This window comes from Sphaerodactylus townsendi, linkage group LG06 (assembly GCF_021028975.2).
Source record: "Sphaerodactylus townsendi isolate TG3544 linkage group LG06, MPM_Stown_v2.3, whole genome shotgun sequence".
NCBI lineage: Eukaryota > Metazoa > Chordata > Lepidosauria > Squamata > Sphaerodactylidae > Sphaerodactylus > Sphaerodactylus townsendi.
In genome coordinates, this window is record NC_059430.1 from 44591401 (window position 1) to 44614755 (window position 23355).

At 40.6% G+C, this 23355-nt stretch overlaps 1 protein-coding gene across 2 annotated transcripts in view; it reads right to left on the reverse strand.

Moving 5' to 3' along the window:
• UTP20 (UTP20 small subunit processome component) overlaps positions 1 to 23355 on the reverse strand; it is a 63944-nt gene that overhangs the window by 29064 nt on the left and 11525 nt on the right. For both annotated transcript variants that reach the window (XM_048500637.1, XM_048500636.1), the window contains exons 10-26: positions 23039 to 23118; positions 21751 to 21994; positions 20921 to 21145; positions 17445 to 17535; positions 16634 to 16719; positions 16295 to 16420; positions 15491 to 15657; positions 14364 to 14572; positions 12623 to 12766; positions 11624 to 11703; positions 9410 to 9636; positions 8329 to 8473; positions 6272 to 6359; positions 4503 to 4646; positions 3551 to 3601; positions 3306 to 3458; positions 1819 to 1974 (exon numbers count right to left, since the gene is read on the reverse strand). In XM_048500637.1, the coding sequence (XP_048356594.1) occupies positions 1819 to 1974; positions 3306 to 3458; positions 3551 to 3601; positions 4503 to 4646; positions 6272 to 6359; positions 8329 to 8473; positions 9410 to 9636; positions 11624 to 11703; positions 12623 to 12766; positions 14364 to 14572; positions 15491 to 15657; positions 16295 to 16420; positions 16634 to 16719; positions 17445 to 17535; positions 20921 to 21145; positions 21751 to 21994; positions 23039 to 23118 (2416 nt within the window). The remainder of the gene's footprint in view (positions 1 to 1818; positions 1975 to 3305; positions 3459 to 3550; positions 3602 to 4502; positions 4647 to 6271; positions 6360 to 8328; positions 8474 to 9409; positions 9637 to 11623; positions 11704 to 12622; positions 12767 to 14363; positions 14573 to 15490; positions 15658 to 16294; positions 16421 to 16633; positions 16720 to 17444; positions 17536 to 20920; positions 21146 to 21750; positions 21995 to 23038; positions 23119 to 23355) is intronic.

Sequence of the window (23355 nt, forward strand, 5' to 3'; positions counted from 1 at the left end):
CAGGGAGAGAAAGCCCAGTGTTCAGGAGAAATAACCATACAAGACCGAGGCCTCAGCATGTTAAATATTCCTACTCAAATCCTTGTTGGATTCTTGCACAGAGGACAATTGTCAGCCACCTCTTTTCCACAAAATTCACATGTCCTTTCCCCTTTCTCATTAGTGCAGCCCCCTTGCACACAAGACACAGTGGTGTAAAGGACCAATGGACGTAGAAAGGAAGCAGAAACAAGCATGCTAGCCCTACCTCAAGCTTGCCACCAAGCTGGCCCTACCTCCTCCTACAAGTATTTGCAGAATGTAGCATATGCCTAGGCACAAACAAGTTATACATGTGTAGGTGCCATCAACCCAATCTAAAATTAAGATTCTTGTATGTCCTGCAGTTCAGGGACTTTGGCGATGGGTGGGTAATAAGTACACAGAAAATAAAGAATAATAATATAAACTTACAGCAAATGCGTAGGGCAGTGGTGGCGAACCTATGGCACATGTGCCAGAGGTGGCACTCAGAGCCCTCTTTGTGGGCAAGCATGCCGTCGCCCCAGTTTGGGCACTTGGCAGTGGCATAGCACCAAGGGGACGAAGGGTGCACAATGCACTGGATGCGCGCCCCTGTGGGGGCGAGGCGAGAGCATTCTGGGGGCATGGTGGGGGTGTTTCAGGGCATTCTGGAGGCGTTCCAGGGCAGGGTGGGGGCGAACAGGGGCATGGCAGGAGCGCAGGGCACATGTGTGTGCCAGGTGCAGTTGCCCTTGCTCCGCCCCGGCACTTGGCCTCTAAAAAGTTCGCCATCACTGGTGTAGGGGATGCTTTCACACGATGAACACTGGCCCTGTACACCAAGATTACTGGCTTGAATTTCACCTAGAATTTCACCATCCAGTAGCAGTCCCCAAGCTAATCCTGGGGTGTCCCTCCTACTGCAGCAATTTCAGGGGGCTTCCACAGAAGGGCGAAATTACCCCCTCCTTATATCTGTGCAAAGTCTTAACAGGATCCAAGCCACTGTTTTAGTCATTCAGTGAATATCAACACTCACTTTTCCACATCACCCCATTCAGAAGTGTTGGAATAGTGCATACCAGTGTATCTTGTGTGCAAGGCCTAGTTCTACACTGTCCTTGGAAAAGGCAGATGCTGTAATCTACAAAAAAGCTGGAATGTGGAAAGCAGAGACTCTTTTCAGCATACAGTGGCTGTAGACTGATGGCGGTGAAGGCAGAGAGAGAACAGAACACAGGGAAGTAGGAAGGAAAGATTCCTCTACATTCTACCAGCCAGGGTTAAGTGCTATGAGAATATGACACAACTACAACACCAATGGAAGAAAGCCCACAACATTTTAGGAATGTGCCGGGGAGTGTGGTTAATGAAGGTCAACAGAACACAGATCTTGAGAAATCTTTTAGCACAGAAGTAATAACAACGAACTGTTATTGGTATATATATATGAGTGTGTGGGGGTCTATGTTTTTATTGAATCACTGCATATAGCCAACCTGAGCTCAACTTGTTGGAAAAGAAGGGTATTTTAATAAATATTTCCTTTATTAAAATAAACTTCATTTCAAATGTTTTTAATGTTAAAACGTTTTAATATTTGATGCTTGCTGCCTTGGAAATCCCATTTGGGTGGAAAGGCAGCACAGAAATGTTTTAAATAAATAAAAACAATACAGCTTACAAGCTTCATGTGGGTACTGCAAGTAGCTTCCAAGGCATGTTTACTCACATAAACCCCAGTACACAAGCAATCCTCTTGAATAAAAGGTCACCCCAACTTCAATGACAGCCACAAAGAACTGGGCTGTTTACCTCTGTCTTGCTCTTCAGTCCTTTCCTCAAAGCTTCCAGAAGAGTGCTCTGGATTATTTCCTTAAATTCCTCTTCCTTATGGTCCATTTCAGCTAGTAAGCTAATAATACCATTCAAGCAGAGGATGGCGCTGTCACTCAGAGACATCTCCCCTAACTGAAGCAATAAAGGGATTCAGACACAAGGGATAGCAATAGTGATAAAAACAACAACATTCAAAATGTGTTCATCACATGCATGAACATAATGAAAAAGCAATCCCAAACCAGCTCACACAATTGTAATGGGAATCGCATCCCAGGTAATGTTTATCATGCACAACATCACAGCACATCTTTTACCATCTCCCTTTTCCCTTTCAAGGCAAAAACTTGAGTTCAAGGCAAACCTTACTCACAACGGCTACATTCTAATGTCATCAACAACTGTGTGTGTGTTTTTGTGATGGGCACAAACCTGGCCTTCCTTTGCATGAAGAGGGAAAACGCCTGGTTCCTGAAGGCTTCTCAAACTCCAAGTGGGTGTGCAGGCACCTGGACTAACTGGGAGTTGTTTCTGCCCCACAAACCAGGAGATGGGATGTTGTAGCAACCTGGAATTTGATTCAAGGCTTCTGAAATCAGGAAGTCTTTGGTCATGCACTGCATGGGGAAGGAGGAAAGGCACCAAGCAGTGCAGCTGTCCATGATGTCCAAACACTTGGCCCACCAAGCAGCCAATAAATGAAAATGGTCTTTTGGCCATCAGGAGGAGGAAGAAACAATAAGATTCTTCATTGTTGGTATAAAGCTAGAAGAGTCCCTACTGATAGATGCTAAAAATGCAATTTGCAGCCAAACTTCACTTACTGATCTTCAGGGCTGTGTGGCTAACAGGCGTGCAAAAGGAAATTGTGCAGTGGCTAACAATGGAAAATTCCAATTCCAGTTTATATGGAGAGTGGCATACATTATGATTTGTTTATTCATTTGTGTCAGTAGCCACAGGATGGTTGCCATCCAACCAAAATAGGTAAGATGGAACTATTCCCTGCCTCCCAGCTGTAAGAAACATCAACCAAAATAGGTAAGATGGAGCTATTCCCTGCCTCCCAGCTGTAAGAAACATCAAACCACTGCTCGCAGGGAATCTCTGGTAAGCTACAAGCCAAATGCTAATTAGTACAATATGCAAGCACAAATCAAAGGGCATGCCTAGGATACAGCACTTTTGAACAAGATGTATAGTAAGATGAATGGGAATTACTTGGAGAAAACTGGAGCATATGATGCTGCCTTAAGTAGAATCCCTACAGCCCAGCTCAGCCTACTACCAACAGAGGTTTTCCAAGCTACAGATCTTACCCAGTATGATAATAATGGAGGCAGTGCATGGAAATCAATATTTCATTGCTCTTAAAATGATCAAAAGAACAATAAAAAGGAACAGTCTAAAGAGCACTATCAAAAAAGCAAGAGCAGATTTTTTTCCATGCAGGTATTGCTCACCTGTATGGTGTAGAAACAGTTATGCATAACTGGAATCAAGTAGCTGACATCCACAGTTTTCATCTCCTTGATATGAGAAGCAACAGCTTGGAATGTTGACAGGCGGATGTCGAAATCAATGTCATCCAGGTGCCGTAAATCAAAAGCATTCAACTAATAAGATAGACAAATGAACTACTGAGATCTAAATCAAAAAGTTGCAAAATAAAAATTGGTACATAAAGGTCAGGGAAAACATCACGTACCTGAACAGTATCTGTAATGTATTTTAAATCACTCTCCAGATCTGCAAGAGTCTTTAAAAAATGTGGAAAAGGTCCTACATTAAAGACATACTTAAAAACAACTTAGACCACCTTTTTACACAAGGGTCTCCCTTGGTAATCACATATGAGTAGCAAGAAACACAGACAGAACAATTATAAGAGGAACAGCCATGTGGCCAAACAGAAGCCTGTGCATTCTTTGCACTTAATGAGATGTACAAACCAGAAGCAACCACCATCCTGGGGAAATGGCATGGTTCAGTGAACTACTGGTTAATATAAAACAAAAATCACATGCAGGATGTTACAGTATTTTGAGAGAAATACCTCCTCAGTCATCTTTTCTTTGAGCTTCATGGTTTATTTTTTCAGATTTTCTTCATGAGTGGTTGTATGTACCTGATCATTTCGGCTGTTCCTTCTTTGTACATTCTCCAGCTATACAATATGCTTTTTGGTTATGGAACTATCATAAATGCCCATGTTTTGTGAAATAGGGATACACCACCTTTTTGCCCCAACTATGATCCACTTAATGTCACCTGTTATTTTGTTACTCAATCATCAATTTGGGTGACATTTCTTTGGCATGCCTCGCTGTTTGCTACAAAAACTGTATTTCCCCCAGTGTCTGCTATCTCCAGAAAAAACCTCTGAAAACCCTGCCCTCACCACCTCAGCCAGAGAAAGGAAAGGGAACAGGGATGAAAAATTGAAGGGGCGAATTCACAAGGAGAACATGGCGGGTGGGGAGCATGTAAGCCCTGCTGTATTTATGGCCTTATATAGAAATGAGACCAGAACACAAACAAATCATTTTGAACCCCAATTAGTGCACTTTGGGACCCTCAGAATTTCTTAAATTGAGCCAGTGTGATAGGAGTGACACATCATTAGTTGGAAACTGTAGACATATAGTTCATATATATACCTGGAAAACTGTGCAGAGTGTCTGACGAGACAACTTGTTCTGAACAACAGAGAACAGTTTTGCCAAAGGTTTGAGGAAATCTGCTGGATTCAAGCAGTGTTTCAGCAGATTTTGTACTGTTTCCAAGATGTCAATCTCTGTATCCTGAAAGAAGCAGTTAAGTTGTCAAACTAATGCTGTGAGAAGAGGCTTTATGCAGTCCTCAGTTAATTAGACCTTAATATTCAGTTGTATGTGGACAGATAACTGACAGAAGATGTTTATCACATTATTCTGAAAACAAAATACATCAATAAGATATATAGCTCCAGAAAAGAAAGCTTGATTACTCCTCCAGTTAAAAAGGAGCACACACCTGCACAATCTTCTTAAATAAGCTCAATGTTCCAGTTTGCAGAAAGACCAATCCTCTAGTCTCAACAGACCCTTTATTAGGCATTTCTGAAAGCTCTGGTCAATGTACCTCACTGGCAGGGAAGCAAAGACGATGGGGAAGCTTTTTTCCACAAATGTTTATGCCAGATTTTTTCACAAATTTTTTTATGCCAGATTATTATAAACAGTGGAAGGGGAAGTGATATTTCTTTCTTATTTCAAGGCATAGACAGGCAGTATTTGACCATGATACTTTTTGCCCTACCCTAACAATCTACAGAATTTTAAGACAAGGATTCTTGGAAGCTCAAACAAGATTAAATTGCACCCAGGGTTGTGATGGTATTGACAGAGTCTTGGGGGCAGTGAAATGAATAGAGCCAGCCTTGTGATTTTGCTCAGCCAGTGACATATCTGAGCCAACATGGTACAGTGTTTAAGGTCCTATGGTTTAAATCTGCACTTGCACTACAGAAGCTTGCTGGGCATCCTTGGGCCAGTCACACACTCCCAGCCCTAATCCTGGCAAGTATTTGGATGGGAGACCTCCAAGGAACACCAGAGGGTCACAACATAGAGGCAGGCAATGATAAAGATCTTTTGGACTGAAAACCCTATATTAGGTTGCCATAAGTCAGCTGTGACTTAACAGCAACCCCCCCCCCCCCCAACATCATATTTAAATCAAATCTCAATAACACTTACAATAACACTGTAAAGCAACACTGTAGACGATAGGAGAGGTATTCATGCTGAGGCACAATAGCTTACAAAGGTCATGCATCAAGTTCAGGAGTGTGTTGAGCTGACCAGTGACTTTCAAGCTCCTAGCCTGTGCTCTTAACCAACAGGCTACACTAGTTCTACTTTAGCAATACAGAAGACACAGATTTAAGAACACTAGCCAGCACGGTTATCAGCTCATTGCAGACTGCAGCAGTTATTTTAAAACCCAGAGGTGCAGCTGGGCCATACTGCACCTGGCACGCACTCTGCGTTTTCCATACACACACCCCCAAGGCACCCCGCCCCGCCCCCACACACTTACCTTAGTTCAGCGTGAAAATGCAGGCAGGAAAAAGAGGCCTGTTCACTTGAAGCTGAAAATGGCCTGGTGGGAACTACACTTCCCAGGAGTCCTTGGGGCCTGCAAGGTCTCCTGGGAAGTGTAGGTCCCACCAGGCCATTTTCAGCCTCAAGTGTACAGACCACTTTTCCAGCCTGCACTTTCAGGCTGAAACTAAAGTAAGTGTAATGGAGGGGGGGCGGGGGGAATTTTCCATCCCTCCCCATCTGTGCGCCCGGTGCAATGTGCCCCCCCCCCCCGGTACCGCCTCTGTTTAAACCTCATCATGAATCCAATCCCATGCTCTCAGAAATAAATCAAAACCTACCTGCTGAATGTTACTCTGATGAAGAAAAGGGAGGAGGAGGCTAATCAGGATGGAACTCTGGCTCTTGTCCTTTATAAACTTGCTGATTCTAGAGGAAATCAAAGCAAATATATCATTCCATCTACTACCAAGCACGTAGCGAATTCATTGCCTAAATTACAAGCTGGCGTTCTAAGTGACCATTTTGTTATTGTGCACGTTTTGTTGATGTTCTTTTTAAAAAAGACATATTCATGTAATAATAACAATAGCAAAAGATGTGCTATGGGCTAGTTGTTTGACTGCTACAACTATTTGCCTTTGTTCTTTAAAGACTAGTTCAGAAATCTGGTCTGGTTCTAAACATGACTTGACAATTTTATTAATGAAAAGAACTCCAGCTCTGAGAAGCTGCCACTTAGAACAGCTACCAGAAGCAACACTGGATGCTGGTATTATCGACAAGACAATACTGCTTAATCATGAGTCAGTTCAGAAACACAGTGGCAGGACGTAACTTCCTACATGCAAAAGGCCCCAGATTCACATTGGATTGGATCAAGGCTAAACTTTCAGGCTTACTCCCTCCCACTGCAGCCCACTGATCTCCACAAAGGAAAAAAGAAAGAAAGAGAGAAAGAGAGAGAGAGAAAGAGAGAACCCCATTTCATTCAAGAGAGCATTGAAATAATAAAAACCTAAGGAAATGCAACACCACCGCACGTACGAAGTGATGTGTGGCAGAGACAGGGCAGAGCAGGACAGCGAAAAAGGCTGTCTCTGAGCTATGCGGATCCAAGCCAGAAGCCCAGGAAACAAGATCTTAGATCCATACAACAATAAGCAGAGCAGAGCACAGTTTGTGGAATGGACTGCTGATGTCCAATCCTTTTTGCTTCAGCACCTTGTGCTCCTGAAGCCAGTCATGAGGACCGTCAGGAAAGGAACTGAATACAGCCTAGAGCAGGGGTAGGGAACCTGCGGCTCTCCAGATGTTCAGGAACTACAATTCCCATCAGCCCCTACCTGCATGGCCAATTGGCCATGCTGACAGAGGCTGATGGGTTATGGATTCTAGTTTTATCTGGAAACACAGGTTATCCTAACCTAGAGGTAATTCCAGGGCTCTTTTCCAGGGACCAGCACTCCCATCAGTTTTCACCTGCATGGCCACTGGCCATGCTGACAGTTCCGAACATCTGGAGAGCCGCAGGTTCCCTATCCCTGGCCTAGAGTGTCGTGGTGGGAAACAGGTGGCCAAGCAGTGGCGTACCTCGGCAAACTGGAGCCCTGGGCAAAACCTGAGATTGATGCCCCCCCAACAACAACAACAACAACAACCTTTATTAGGCATTGAAAGAATAAAAGAAAGAAAGAAAACAAGCATTGGCAGGAAGGGGGTGGATTTAAAAGGAGAATCTGGGGAAATGTTTAGGGTGTGCCTGCTGTCAGGGGTGCAATTATTAAGATAGCAGCACCAAAATTTCAGAGTATCTTCATGAGCCCCTACTGATGATACCACCCAGATTTGGTGAAGTTTGGTTCAGGGGGTCCAAAGTTATGGACCCTCAAAGGTGTAGCCCCCATCTCCTATTAGCTCCCATTGGAAACAATGGGGGATGGAGACACTCCCTATGCGAGTCCATAACTTTGGATTCCCTAAACCAAACCTTACCAAACCTGGGTGATATCATTAGGATAGTCTCCTGAAAAATCCCTGAAATTTTGGTACTGCTAGCCTAAAAACTGCGCCCCCTGCAGGCCAAAAACAGAAAAAAACACTGAAAATTCAAAAAAATCCCACCTGGGCAACTGCCCACTTTGCCCAATGGGAGGAACGCCTCTGTGGCCAAGTCACAGATCATATGCTGTTCCACTTGAGGGGGTCAGATTCATGCCCATCAAAAATAGACAGTGTATGTATCCTTTTTGGTACCACTCCCTTGTATCTCATTTGTGTTTGACTTGCGTCATCAGCAGGTTCAGCTTCCCGATAATCCTCTGCCGACAATTCAAATGCAGTACTGGAGGCCCTTTTATATAACTGCAGTCCTGAAAACATTCAGTAACCTACTTACTTGGAAAGAATGTTGAGTTCTTTGCTGACTTGGGCTCTATATTTTTTCTTCTTCATCTTGTCCATATTCATCATAGTTTTGCTGAGATACTGGAGAATTGCAGGGACATGGGGGAGAACTAGTCTTGTACCCACACTTGGAAGGCCTGAAACAGAAATGTTATTGACTTGTTTTTCTAAACAGAAGGGAATGCAAAAGGGCAGCTCAGTCTCTCTGCAGAAAAATGACAAATAATGCCAAATCACTGGCCTAGCAATAGAGTGGTGGTGAAAAGCGTTGTCAAATTGCAGACAACTTATGACAACCCATCATAGAGTTTTCAAGGTTACAGATGTTCAGAGGTGGTTTGTCATTACCTGACTGCATAGCAACCCTGGACTTCCTTGGCAGTTTTCCATCTAAGGACTAACTAAGGCTGACTAAGCTTTCAAGATCTGATGAGATCAAGCTAGCCTGCATGATCCAGGTTTAAATCAGTTTCAGATGATAGTGCTCTATATCCCTATAAAACATACATATTTCCAGCTACAAAAGCATTATGTGACCTAACCCAAAAATCTTGACGCTGGCCAGATGTTTTCAATTTATCTTGTTAGGAAGGCTTACAGGATGCCAGACACTGTATTTTGTATCAGTATGCAAGAGTTACTGTTTATACTTAAGCTGGTGCAGACTGTTAAAAGTGATAACCATATGATTTCCGGGAACTCTTCAACTCTGGGTGTAAACTATGAAAATACAAGGGAGGCATGGGACTATTTCGTAGGAAGCCCCAGATGTTTTTACTGATGGGATTAATTAGAGATTTTGAGAAAGATGGTAGTACAAGAAACAAATACAGCTGACAACAGCATCTAATAAATTCAGATAATTTATCACTATTTTCCAAAATGATTACTTGATTTTAATCCATGTAATTCTATTCTCAAAAGTGATCTATGATATACAAGTTGGTAGATGTGCTACGGTGGAAACATTTTCATGAATACAATAGTTCACAGTTCTAGCCCAATGATAGAATTGATTCATCCACTATCTTAAAATATCTGCCTGCAACGATCAGACTCTTGAACATTTCTACCTCCAGACGTTTCATCCACGTCTACAAAGACACTGTCAGTCACAGTCAAGCTGCACAGATGATCACTAGGTTCAAAGTCAGGAGTATTGAGAAGGTTGTCAGTCACGTCCATCACAACCTCAGAGGTTGCCTCACACAGGTTTTTGGCCGAAAGCAGAGCAAACACATTAGATAATATATCACATTCTGGATGTCCAGGTTTCTGCTTGGCCAGCAAAGGGAAATACCTGGAAGAAAGGCAACAGGCAAGTAAAAACTTACAAGCAATTAATTACAAATGGATAAAAATAATTTACTATCAAAAAGATTATTTCCAACCACCTGTGAAAATCTTTGTATATGAACAGCAGTAAACCAATCATGACTTACAATTGTTTCTGTTCACAGAAGTCACTCAACAATGAAGGAATGCATTCAGTGATGGGAAATATGCAAGTATTTGCACATGTTTAACAAAATACCATTGGTTTCTGGGTATCTTAATAATGGAATCCAGCAACAGACTCCAGTCACTCAAAAACAGAAGCTTCAACTAAAATCAGCATATTTCCCCCCTCGTGTATCTAACCAGTCTTATGCTATGATGTGGGAAAATGTCTTATGAGCAGAACTGTACTTTATTGTATTTTGAGCCAACAAACCAGGGAGATTTCACATGTCTTCCTTGCTCTCCCATGAAATCCCACGCTTTACCAAATGGAAGAAAAGTGGAAGACATTCATGGATTGATTGATTGATTGATTGATTGATTGATTGATTGATTGATTGATTGATTGATGTTTAATTTATATACCGCCCTCCCCCGGAGGGCTCAGGGCGGTGCACAACATACTAGGAACAATAATATAATAATACAAAACCATAAGGCTACATATGAAGACAATATCAATTCCAGTAAGTCCACATATCAGCAATTCAAGATCAAGATAATACTATCAGGTTAACAGCTCATAACGAGTTAAACAACTTATGATAACATCCCTAACATTAGTACAACATTGCGTAACAACAACAATATAATAATTACATAATAACAGTACCATATAAACTTCAGAAATTATCTGGATGTTGAGACAATTATTTTCGTCTATACAGTATCTGAACATGCAAGAACTATTAAAATATCATTGTTAATAACAATATTTATTCTGTGTGAAACTGTATGATCTATGTAAAATTACTGGTCACCACCATATCTTGTGGCAGTAAAAAAATACATATCCCTTGTAAAGATAAATATAATTACACAACAGATTGCATAAGTATATGGACATCTTGGTTTGTTCTTCCTGCACATTATCAGGAAGGACCTGCAGAAGAGCTAGGAATCTCTCTCTGATTCCTGTAGAAGGTGGGCGAAGGCACCTTCCTCAAACTCTAACAGACTGCTATGAAAACAACATTAAACCTCAGTGACCAAGGGGCACCCTTCCAAGATCTTCAGCCACCAGAGGCACAAAATTCTGGATTGCTGCTATTCTCCAAAAGCTGAATAAATTCCTGACTTGTTGACTATGCTTTAGATAAGAAATACCATTGCAAAGGGCTTCATTGCAAGACTATAGAAGGATCAGGAAGGAGAATGACTCTTGAACAATAGTCTCTCTAACGTGGTAGGGAACTGTGCAGAAGTTCCCTACCACTGAGCGGCACAGAGCTGCCTGTAATAGTTCTGCAAGTGCTTCCTCTTCTGCCAGCCACCAAAACTGCACGGCACAAATCTAAATGGGGTCTGTGCAGATGCACAGCATAGAGCAGTGGTGGCAAACTACAATTGGCCATGCTGGCAGGGGCTGATGAGAATTGTAGTCCATGAACATCTGGAGTGCCATAGGTTCGCCACCACGGGCAAGAGTGAACACTGTTCTTGAATTATTCTGGTGCCCCCTTTATTAGCCCTCTACAATTCATGGTCTTGAATTTCACCCCACCTACATTTGAAAACATCATCAAAACTGGAGGGATGGCTCATTTGTTAGGAAGCAGGCAAAACAGTTGCCAACATACACATTTTAGTTTAGCCTTAACATTAACACTTAAGTACTTATTACCGACACATTTACAAGTTACTGATAAGAATGACACTCATGTTTAAGTTCAAACAAGGTACTATTCCTTTATGGAAATTTAATGATCAGCGCACATATACAAATGTACACTTTTGAGTAATCATGCAGTCAAGTCATATCTTTCACTGAGAAGTGAAGAACGTACCTTGGATTTCTGCTCCAGATATGAATGATTTTGAGTAAAAGTGTAGGAGAATATTGGCTTTCAGAGGCCAGCCTAGTTACCTGAGAAAACAAAACAAAGGAAGATCAAATCAGGATAAAATAGTGAAACCACCCTGGGACAGGTATTTACAAAGCAAGAGGAATTAGTACAAACAAAACTATAATGACTTGCTTGTGCAATATAACTCTCTTCTGCTTCCACATATGTTGACAAAAGATCAACTACTGACCAGTGGAGATGCAAATGTCACCAGTTAGGGCTGGCTCTACAACAAAACAAAATGGAGTCTCCCACTATTTTTAAGGGATCATTTCCAAACATCAGAGCAGAAACTCAGCTAACTAGGAAGTAATACAGCTTAAGGTAACTATTGTATAAAGAATATTGGAGACTACTTTCCAGCATTTTTAAAAAGAATAAATAGTCCATGCTTCTTTTTACATTGCATACTTTTACGAGGTTTGGTCACACATTTATTTATGTACAGCAGACCCAAGATCTTTATCATATTAAAACTCTCATTACAGAAAGCCATTTCCGTGATGGAGGCAGATCTGTTCTTAGGACTCCATCAGTCAGTCCACTTGCCATTGAATGTATACACACTGATGTGTTAAAGCAACAAGAGGTGAGACAAATGAAGGGAGGTGGCTGCTGTTAAATGATCGGACCACTGTAGTTGGCACAAGAATATGTGCACTCCAGCTACCAAAAAGGAATCCCATCATTTTGACATTTTTCAAATACAAATATAAAATACAAATATAAATGACAGTGAACACACTGGTCCTTAAGAGTATTGTTTGCTGTGACTGGCAGAGGCTCTCTGGTAGATTTTTTTTATATCACCTACTATCACAACCTTCTAACAAGAGAGGCTGAAAATTGAGCTTGGGAGATGCTTCACCACTGGGCTACAGCCCCATTCCAAACGCTGGGACATACATACTGAAGCAGGAAGGTTCAAACAGCCCTTACCTGGGGCCACACCACTGCAAGAAAGACTCCATCAATTTCTTCCACATTGAAGCTGTAAGTTTCAAAGTCAGAGAAAAAATCTGCTACAAGTTTGACCCCAAGCTTCCTCAAATTTTTCAGTGGGTTAATGAACTTCAGCTGAATCTGTAAAATAAATCAAGGTGAATCCTGTTTGCAAGTGTTTGTTTTAAGAACAGCAAAGAACTGCAGAGTAACTATTCTTCAACTTGATTTTTTCATTCATATACAAGGTCTATCTAGAAAGGCAAGTTCAGAAGGTATGTGCTTTCAATTATCTACATACGAGTGTTGCCAGAACCAAGGACGTGCAAACACTGCTCATGTTTAGGATGGGAAAGAAATTTTGCACCCACTCCCCGCAGAGGCAAAAAAAGAAAAGAGCATGCAGTTCTAAAAGAAATGCTGCTCCTCTAAAGCAGACAGGGCATGTACTGGAGAGCAGCAGGAAAAAATCAGCCCGGAACACGGTTTAAAATTACTCAAAGTAAAAATTTAACACTGCTAGGAGTGTTAGTCTGCAATAAATGACTAATTGCGAAAAGCGCTCAGTATAATAAATAGGTTTCTCACAGTCCTCCATGACCCGTCACCCCACTAGCTAATGAAGTGTTAAATTAAGTCTAACAAATGACAAAGCTGGACGGAATCCGTGGAGACAGAAATTGAATTACTGCTGCTTGTTCTCAGCATTATGGAATAACTTCACGTAGAAAGAGACAGTTTTCTATACAACTGCCCCTCCCCACCTGTCTGACAGTCTGCGAAGTCTGTATTACATGGATATGCAAATCAGTTCTTGCACTACTTTTCAGGAATTGCTCTTTTTTTGTTGCAATGATGAGTGATAGACTGCAGACAAAGGCCTTTTTGGTACATTCTATTTTCAGAACATGTTTAATGGAACTGATGGAAAATGAGCACTTAACATCCACCATTAAGTCTGCTTGCCAGTTTAGTTCATTATTGTTGGCCACTAGAGGAAGACACCAGCATGACAGGTGCTGGCAAGAGGCAAATCCAACAGGGCAAAACAGGGGTATGTTCTGTTGGGTTACTGCAAAAATTATACTGAAATAGGGATTATACAGCTCAAGTGCTGTATAAATTAATGGCAAAAATATGAAAACCTCTTGCCATTGTTAGGAAGCTTGTCAAGAAAATGTAAATGAATTCCACTCCACAAATTCTGCCAAACAAAAGAGAAATTCTACCCACACATTTAATTTCAGTAAGGACATGCCGCTATTGCTGTCATATTTGCTATTTCTGTTCTGTTTAGGGATTGCAATTAAAAATAAATAAGTTAAAATATATATTTTAAAAAATAATAATTTCCATAAGGAAAATAATTCAATTAGCCATTACCAGAATTTTAACTAGCCAGTTAAATATAACTGAAATATTATACACTCACACACTATAATAATGTTCAAATTGTTCCAAGTCCGAACAAATACAGTCTAAATTTAAAATAAATTTAAAAACATGTACTCACCATTCTATTTCCCCTTAAAAACTGATGGCAGGAAACATTGCTAAATAATCAAAACAGGTTTCTAATTTCCATGTACTGTGCACTATTTTAGGAACTTGGCACTCCTGTGCCGGCATACAGATCTTTACTGCAGATTGTGATATTACAGCTTTATTAACAAACATCCTTGCTACCTTATCTAAGACCCAGAAGGGAAGAATGCACCTGCAGAAGAGCATTTCTCACCTTCTCCCTTTGTTGAAGAATGTGGGATACTGTTGCTGTCATGCACAGCAAAATCTGAAAAATCTCTTGTAAATACTGGCTGATCAGATGTCCCATGTTTTTCAGAACTACATCCAGGCTGTTGAAAAGGCCATGCTGGCGGCCAAGAGGCAGCACTTGTGATAGGTCAAGTTTTTCCATTGCTTTGAGAACTGCAGAGTGGCAGCATCCTACAAAAAAGGAAGATAATGTGTAACAACTAGTATAGTCATGTAGTAATTTGTATTCAGAGGATGGAAGTACCATTCAGTACTGGGTAGGTGCACCTATTGGGTTTCAGCTGAAAGATGACACTGTTTTAGGCACCACATTTCAGAGAAGATATTTTTTTAAAATGGAGAAACATTCACAGAAGAATACAATAAGCAATGCAGGATTCTTTAGGCATATTTTATAATGACCATATCAGGAACTAAGTGCCTTCAGCATCAAAACAAACCAAAACAAAAAATTAAGAACAAGTATAGGGTGACCTTTGGAAATATTTCCAGGGATGCTACAAAAAGGTAAGGAGCCATTTTTCTTTTCTGTTACTCTGCTACTGCATGTAAAGCAAAGGATGCAGATTTAAGAGTATTCAGACACATGACTCAGAACTGCTTCTATGCAGAAGGCCTACAAGCAAACATAGAGCCCACAACCTCTCCCATTGGTGCCCCTAGCAACATTGCTTCTGAACACAGAGGTTCTGTTTAGTCACCATAGTTAACAGTCATTTATATAACCATGCTATACATTTATCTGATCCCTTTTTAAGACTGCCTAAGCTACTGACCACTACATGTTGTAATGATTTCCATAAATTAGTTATCTGTCCTGTCAGGAGGTTTGCAATCTTCCCCCTAACAATTATATTGGGTGTTTCTGATTTCCAATATTCCAAGAGACTACTTGCTCCAAAAAATACATTATTTCATAACTTCTGTCACAGTTCAAGAAATAATTCAAACTAGCTGGCAAAGAAATCAATTGGCTGAGGCAGTCTACGCAAGTGTTGTCTAACACTGCATTTCTAGAAACAACAATTACCTATTCCTACTCTCAAAAATCTGTTTTCTGAGGTTCTCATAGCACAAGCGTGAACATACCACTGCTGTAGCATTTCACGGGCTCAAAAAGCAGATCCAGAAACATTCTAATCTCTTCAGGTAGTGAGCCAGCAAGGAATCTCAAAACAATAGCCATGCGGGTTGCTGCAGCTGATTTGCCTTGTGTTTTATTTCCAGTTTTATTTCTCATTCGCCCATATAAAATCCTTCAAACATAAAAAGAGATATTACATCAGTATTTCATAAGCTACCAACCTGAATACAGCTGATTTGTTGAATGCGATTACTTCTTTTAGGAAGAGAACTACACAGGTTTAACTGATGTTTTTACACTGCCACAATTACAATCCCATTTGCTCACTCAAAATAAAAGCTATCACAAAATACTTCACCATCTAGAAACTACTTTTTATGCTTCTGGATGATCACTACTGGAGGAAATTGGCCATTTGATTACAAATATGGTCGGGTTTCATAACGAAAGTGTAATAAAAAGGGAACATTCTTCTGCTACTATTAAAAGAGCAGGAAATAAAAGCATATTATCTGGAAAAAACAATATGTTGTCTAAATCATGATGAATTGATTTTTTGTTATCTGATACTGATCACCAAATTTCTGAAAGAGTAGCGCTATTTAAACTGGCAGAAAGATCAGAGACCAAACAACACTGTAAGGGTCTAATTTTACCTTATCCCTCTTTTTATATATATGTAGCCACTAAGTTATAGTTTTAATGTGTTGTGTAATGCCTGTGAATGCCAATGGCCAATGCAATAAACTTGATATCTCTCTCTCTCTCTCTCTCTCAAATTAATAAACAATTCTTAAGACAATGCCCACCTCATTAAAACAGGAACTAATTCTGGTCGGTGTTCTGTTTTGATAATGGTGTTTTCTTCAGAAATGCTGAAGTGTACTATTTCTTCCTTAAAGCTTTTGTCTTCGAGTAGCCTTTGCAAGTTCTCCCTGAAAGTACACAATACCATAAGAGAAAAATTCTTTCACAAATGACAAGGTCACTAATAAAAACAAATGATCCATAGGTCTGCTGGAGAGAGACAGAACACACAGCAAGAACATACATTCACGTACAGTCGTGCATCTGCATTTGGCTTTTTGTACATAAAATATTTCTCCTGCAAGATTCACTGCAGCCAAGCCAGAATAGAGAATTCTTACCTGTACGGCAACAGATGCGGATGCTTGTAAGTCATAATACAGTCAAGAGCTATTTTCTGCACATTCTGGTCTTGATGGGACAAAAGCTGAAGCAATATATTATGAAGTCAGAAGAAAGTCTAAATATTTCCAATTCAATAAATACTATTTAGCATGCTATAGCAACTAACATGGTTACTTTTCTTAAAAGAGAACCCTTTTTCAATTAGAAACTATTCATGAGAGAAGTTGTTACGAATTGTTTGCTCCCTCAACACATGCATTAATATACGCAGACAGATGAAATCATACAAAGAAATGCCCTGTAATGCCCACTGCCCTGCTTAGCCCCCAAAGTCCATCCCAGGTAGTAACAACAATGAGCAACAATAGTGCCTCAGAATCTCTGGTCAAGATGTGCTCCCAGAGTTCCTTTTTACTAGATAAGTGGTTGGACATATCAAGGATGTTGTGTCATGCTCTCTACTGTAGAGTTGCAACCTATCTCAGAACCATTGTGTTCTAACCCCACGGACCTTGTCTTTTGCCCAACTATCACCTAAGTAGCTATGTACTCAAAAATATCACCAATAATGCTGCATAATCTTTCTCCCATAAGTGTTTATCTTCCTCTGAAAAAAGAAACATTCTCACTGGGTCCAACTGAAACCAGTCCCTCTTTGATCCGCCTGGCCTGGGGGAGATGGAGGAGGAGGTGCCAGGAGACAGGCAAGCAAGGCTGATCACTTTGGTTTTGCCTTAATGTAGTTTTAGTGAGATCTAAGCAAACACATAAACTAAAATAAATACAAACTATGCTCATAAATTTCACCTGAGTGTATAGTTCATTTAACTTTGGTTCTAAATACAATGCACGTGGATTTGAAAATTTGGCAAAAACTTCCAAGTGGGCCTTCAACTGTCTGAAAAAAAGAAACAAAAACAAAAACGTATCAGTGGAAATGCCTGTTCTGTGATGTTTAGCAATGATAAAATTAAACAAGGAGGAACAAGTTTATTCCTGGAAGATTCACTGGCCCCAGATCCATTGTAGCTGAGTCCCAGCCTGGTCTGCGCTGCTGGTACTTGTCAATCTGACAACAGCATTTGACATAGTTGATCCTGAGCTTTTAGCTTGCCAACTTGCTGACGCTGGTATTCAGGGAACAGCATCACAATGGCTGTTCTCCTTTCTTCAGGGGACAGGACCTCATCAAGTCACTCGGGGTGTGAGTTCCTCAAAAAGCAATCCTATCCCCGATGTTAACATCTAGATGGACCCTCTAGCTCCGTTGGTCCAGAGCTTTGGGATAGGATATTATCAGTACATTGATGACACACAGTGGTCTCTGTTGACGAGCAGTCCACCAATTACTGTCCTGGAGAATTTGGCCAGCTGTCTGGGGGCTGGGATGGGATGGATGAAACAGAGCCAGATGAAATTAAATTCATCAAAGATGAAGGTTGTGCGGCTGGACCAGGGAGATGCAATGTTGGGACAAAACACACACAACAGACTTTAGCCAATGTTTCTTGAAAGTCAATATCTTTTATATGGTCTTTGATTGCTAAATTAGATTTACTTAGCCCTACAGATTTTTAAAAGGTAATGGAAAAATGAAAAGTGGGCAATGTCTCAACTACTAAATTAAGCCAGATTAAAGTATAAGGATCAGTCATTAGGCTGAAAAGAAAATATTTCTGATCACTGATGAACAAAAGTCAGATTCTAAATCTAAAAGCTGATAGCCAGTCCAAATTTATGGGTGATAGACAACCAGTTTCTAACCTGAGGGGCATAGAAGGTACACACCTAGGCACTTTAAGGATTGTTCTAAAAATGAATTAAATTAATTCAACAGAAGTAGTAGTTACTTGTACCCAAACTACACCTGTGTATAAAAGCTGATTGCTAATCTTGGCAGCAAATAATTGGAGTGATGCCAGGACAGACTGAGCTCCTATCTCCTTTTTGGCATTAAGCAGGGTTGCTTCTATATGCAATTTCAAACATTATTTGTTGTCTAAAATATTTATATGATCAAACTCATCCAATTTTATACTCTCCTATCACCCATCTATACAGTGGGTGAGAGGCAGTTCCAAAAGAAATGATTTTGGTTTTATCGATATGCAGACATTTCATTTTCAGAACAATACCTAAATAATGCTCGAAAAGCTCTCTTTAGTACCACCTTTGTTAATGAAATAAATTATTATTTCATCTGCAAATATTGTATATACTCAAGTATAAGCCAACTTTTTCAGCACATTTTTATGCTGAAAAAGCCCCCCTCGGCTTATACTCGAGTATATACGGTAATTCCAAGATCGCGGTCGGAGCTGGGGCTGTTGTGGGGATCCGGTAAGCATGTTGCTGCTTTTTTTCTAACTCACCAGAGAGCCGTAAAAACAAGCTGTAAGGACAGCCTGCATAGCATTACAACTAGGTTGTGTGTGTGTGTGTGAAAAGAAACTGAGGCATTTCTTTCCTAAGGGTTATTGGTGTGTTGCATTCTAGATCAGTACAATTCTTCATACAGTAGTTTACTGCCAAATACTGATGTTGCTGAAGACAAAGACTTTCTTTGAAGCAAAGTTTAGGCTGGCATGGCTATGAATCCCATAATTATTCTACATTTGGAGGAAAACAGTGGTTCATTTGTGTTCCTAGAGTGTTGGAAAGCTGCTCATCCCTAATGCAAACTCTGGGCCCTTCCGCACACGCAAAATAATGCATTTTCAAACCACTTTCACAACTGTTTGCAAGTGGATTTTGCTATTCCGCACAGCTTCAAAGAGCACTGAAAGCAGTTTGAAAGTGCATTATTCTGCATGTGCAGAATGAGCCTCTGTTAAGCAACTGTATCTCATCTTGCTCCCAAATCTTCTGTTTTTAGCTGAAACTGAGTCAAGTTCGAAGGCTTATACTCAAGTCAATAAGTTTCCCAGTTTTTTGTGGTAAAATCAGGTGCCTCAGCTTATATTTGGGTCGGCTTATACTCGAGAATATACGGTAACAGCGTAGAAATTTGTTGCCCAATTTAGGATATTACTGTGTGTTAAACTATGTATTTATTTTATAAACTTTTTATTTTACTTTACGTAATTATTTTATAAACACTGTGTGTCACTTTTGCTAATGACAGTTAAAAGCGGTTTGCATATAATGCTATAGTTGCACATGTTCTGTAATTCTAAGCCCTTATCACAAAGGCCATGTCAACTTTATTACAGACCTTTACTACTCAGGAACAGTCCAATCTCTAGGCCATTTATCCAGAGAGCAGCCCTTAAGAACATAGGGACTGACCATCACAGCCATAACCAGTCCTCCTAGCAGAAAGCCACAGCAGGGTTGACAAAATATTTTCACTTGGATTTTATGCTCTACCTAAAACAACAGGGGTATGATTCTAGCAGATGAACTGTGATCTCCTCCACCCAGGTCAAGAGAAAAAGCCTTCACTAAAGAATTCATTAACATTTTGCTTGTAAATTTTTTACCCGTGTGTAACAAATCCCAGTGCACAAGAGGAACATTTTGAGGCTAAACGTTTGTCATGACTGGAAAAACTTGCTCTCATGCATGGATCACTGGAACCTAGACCAAGGTCTAGGTGCAATCCAGATGGGGGAGGTGTATCGGCTTTTGGGAGAGGTGGAGGCTGAGGCTAGCACATTTGCTGCTCCCTCTCCTCCTCCCCCTCCCACCCGCCAGTATGGGATGCCTATATCAGCAGGGAGAGCAAGGACACTGGCATGGAGCAAGCTCTGTGGCAGTGAAACATGGAAGTGGGCATGACCAGAGAGCTACACTGGTGTTCAAGCAGGGTGGGGACATTCTTGGGGTTGAACTCAATTTCATTTGCCTTCCACTGAGCTTTTTATGGGTGGCAGCAGGGTTTTTGTTTCCTGCTGCTTGCTGTGCTGCCTAGAGCTCTATTGGAAATGGCACAGCACTGCCTTGCCTGCACCATCCCCAGCCGCCATGGAGTGTACTCCACACCAATCTGGATTGGGCTGTTACTTGATTAAATGCAGATTTTGTGAACTGCATCCCTGACCAACCAGAACCAACCATGATTTCTCGCCTTTTCAAATGCTGGAAGAACTCCTGATGTTTGATTCACAGTGCATGATTTAAAACATCCTATTCCTTTTTCCAAGTGGCAAAAAGAGGGAAAAAAGAAACAAGACCTACATTACATCCAAGGCGTCATGGGGGAATGAGAGTAAACCATAAATCAGGCAACAGCCACTTCCAATATTTGTGAAACATTTGTTTTCCTTCCCTGCAAGCCTTACTTTATTGCAGCTCTTCTAGTCTTCTTTTTTGGCATTCCTTCATTCACTTGCTCTCTAGAAGTTGGATTCTCATCCCTTTCATCCTCCTTCTCATCCTCTTCCATAATTTTTTGATTTATTTCCTCAAAAGGCAGTTCTTTTTCTCGCTCACCACCACCACCACTGTCCTTTTTCCTTAGATCTTGTGCTGGAGCAACCAGGGAATCCGCAGGATAATATTCATTGCTTTAAAAGAGAGAGATCGAGAGATCATGGATTGAAACTATTGCTACCTCTTCCCAGTTGACCTTCTTGTCTGTTCTCTCCTCTAAAGTAATTCAAGTGATTCAGCAAAAATGGTCTCCTGTATGTTACTATGGTTATTTTAAGGGGCAAAATAACCCTGTTATTTTATACAGAGAACTCAACTTCATCGTTTGTATTTTTTCTCTTTATCTGTAGTTCAATTTTTCCCTACTCGGTTTAGGCTAGTTAAACAAACTAGATGCCTTTGTTTGGTTCTTGCAAAAGCTTCCTCTGTGCTCTGACCATGTCATTTCTTATATCTCGAACATATCCCAAGTCACTTCTCCTTTCTTCAGCACATCTTTCCTCACAACAATCATGTGTAAAACATTGTTTAGCTCTAATTATTTTCCCTCGACTTAATCCAGGAAACCTCCAATTATAAACTATCCTGTTTTAGTGCCTGCAGACTCGCCCACAACAACAAAAGACTAAAACCATCCTTTAGTTGCATAAGAAGCAATAAAATATCTTCAGTAGCATTTATAAGCAGCACTCATAAATTACATTTCTGTGACTCATCCTGAGGGAAATTTTTCACTTACTTAATAAATCTTAACAGAAGTGGGGAAAGTTCTCTTGATCTGGGCTCTACTCGGTCTGCAAATTTTGACATTGCTTTCCAAAGCAGGAACCTAAAATTTGTAGGATCCTTTCTCTCGTTGCAGAATGTCTGCCGCTTCAGCTGCTCAAGATAGAGGACACTGATGTCGCCTTTTTGGACTTCCTCTCTTTCAGTATCCATAATGTTCTCAGGTTGTTCTTCTAGTTCATTGCATAACTCCTTTTCTATGGAAAAGCAAAGGTTATTATGTTATGAACACTTATAAAAGACACTCTTAAATAGTTCTGCATCATTTCTCAGAACACTGATAGATACTCAACCCACAAATTAACCCTGTTGTCCCAACTGCCACACAGCTAATAAAAGACCTTTGAAAAGTTACCAGCTTAAGAGCTCCATTTCAGCAAGACACTGTTAGGGTCCTCCAGGAGGCCATACCATTTGAAAAGGGGAACAAAGAACTGATAAAAATGTTTCAGCAGGATGATCTGGTGACAGTTAACAATACAAAAGATTCCTTTAAAAAGGACCAAAAGGACTGCTTGGGAAAAAAGGCATTCAGCTGAACCTCACCTAAGCATAGAATCATAGAGTTGGAAGAGACCACAAGGGCCATCAAGTCCAACTCGCCCTGTAGAAATACACATCTCCCTACAGTCATGCTACCTGGATTTCTGCATTAAAAATGTACAAAGCAGAGACCATATTCAAATAAAACTAGGCAAATCAGGCAGACACTCACTGAGATTCATTCTCCCTCCCCATTCACAACCATGCTAACATTTGCAATTATCTAGGCAGGTCATGCACAAGCACATCATGTGCTGGGAGGAAGGGGCTGAAACACACGCCAAAAGATGGGGCTAGATCTATGCAAGAATAGCAAGACAGTTTGGAGAAGCTTCACATCATGTAATGGAGAAGAAGAGAGATAATTCATTTGTTCTCTGTTCACTGGGCCTGCCTAAATGCCCCTACATAATGGAACATTTTCACAGGAACAAAAAGGTACAGTCATACTCTCCATTACACTGTGAAGTTTTCCCAAATCAACTCAAAGAATCTTACCTTCTTACCAAGAATCATCATGATTTTTTGCCCCAACAGAAAAGGAAAAAATTCTGAGAGATTCCAAATCTTCCTATTTTAGCACTGAGACTAGATTGGGGAGAGAAAACCTCCAAAAACATAATCAGAGCCTCAAGGCCTGTTTTGATGAGAGCTTTGATCTTGGCTGCCATCATTAACCCTAACACAGCGTGTCTTACCAGCACAGGGCACAGCTTTTTCCAAATGTTCATAAAAGACCTTCCAGAACATCTTATTCTCCATTTCAATTGCATGAGAACTAATTAAAAAACAAAAAACAAAGCTGATTTTTAAAACAAGGGAACTGACACATTAGCATACTTTTTGACCCAGATGCTAGGGTGGATCCTATTCCATCCTACCACTCCACTAAGCCAAGATTACTTATCTACTTATTCATTTATCAAAATATTTATAGGGTGTTGTGGGTTTTCCAGGTTGTATGGCTGTGTTCCAGTAGCATTTTCTCCTGACGTTTCACCTGCATTTGTGGCTG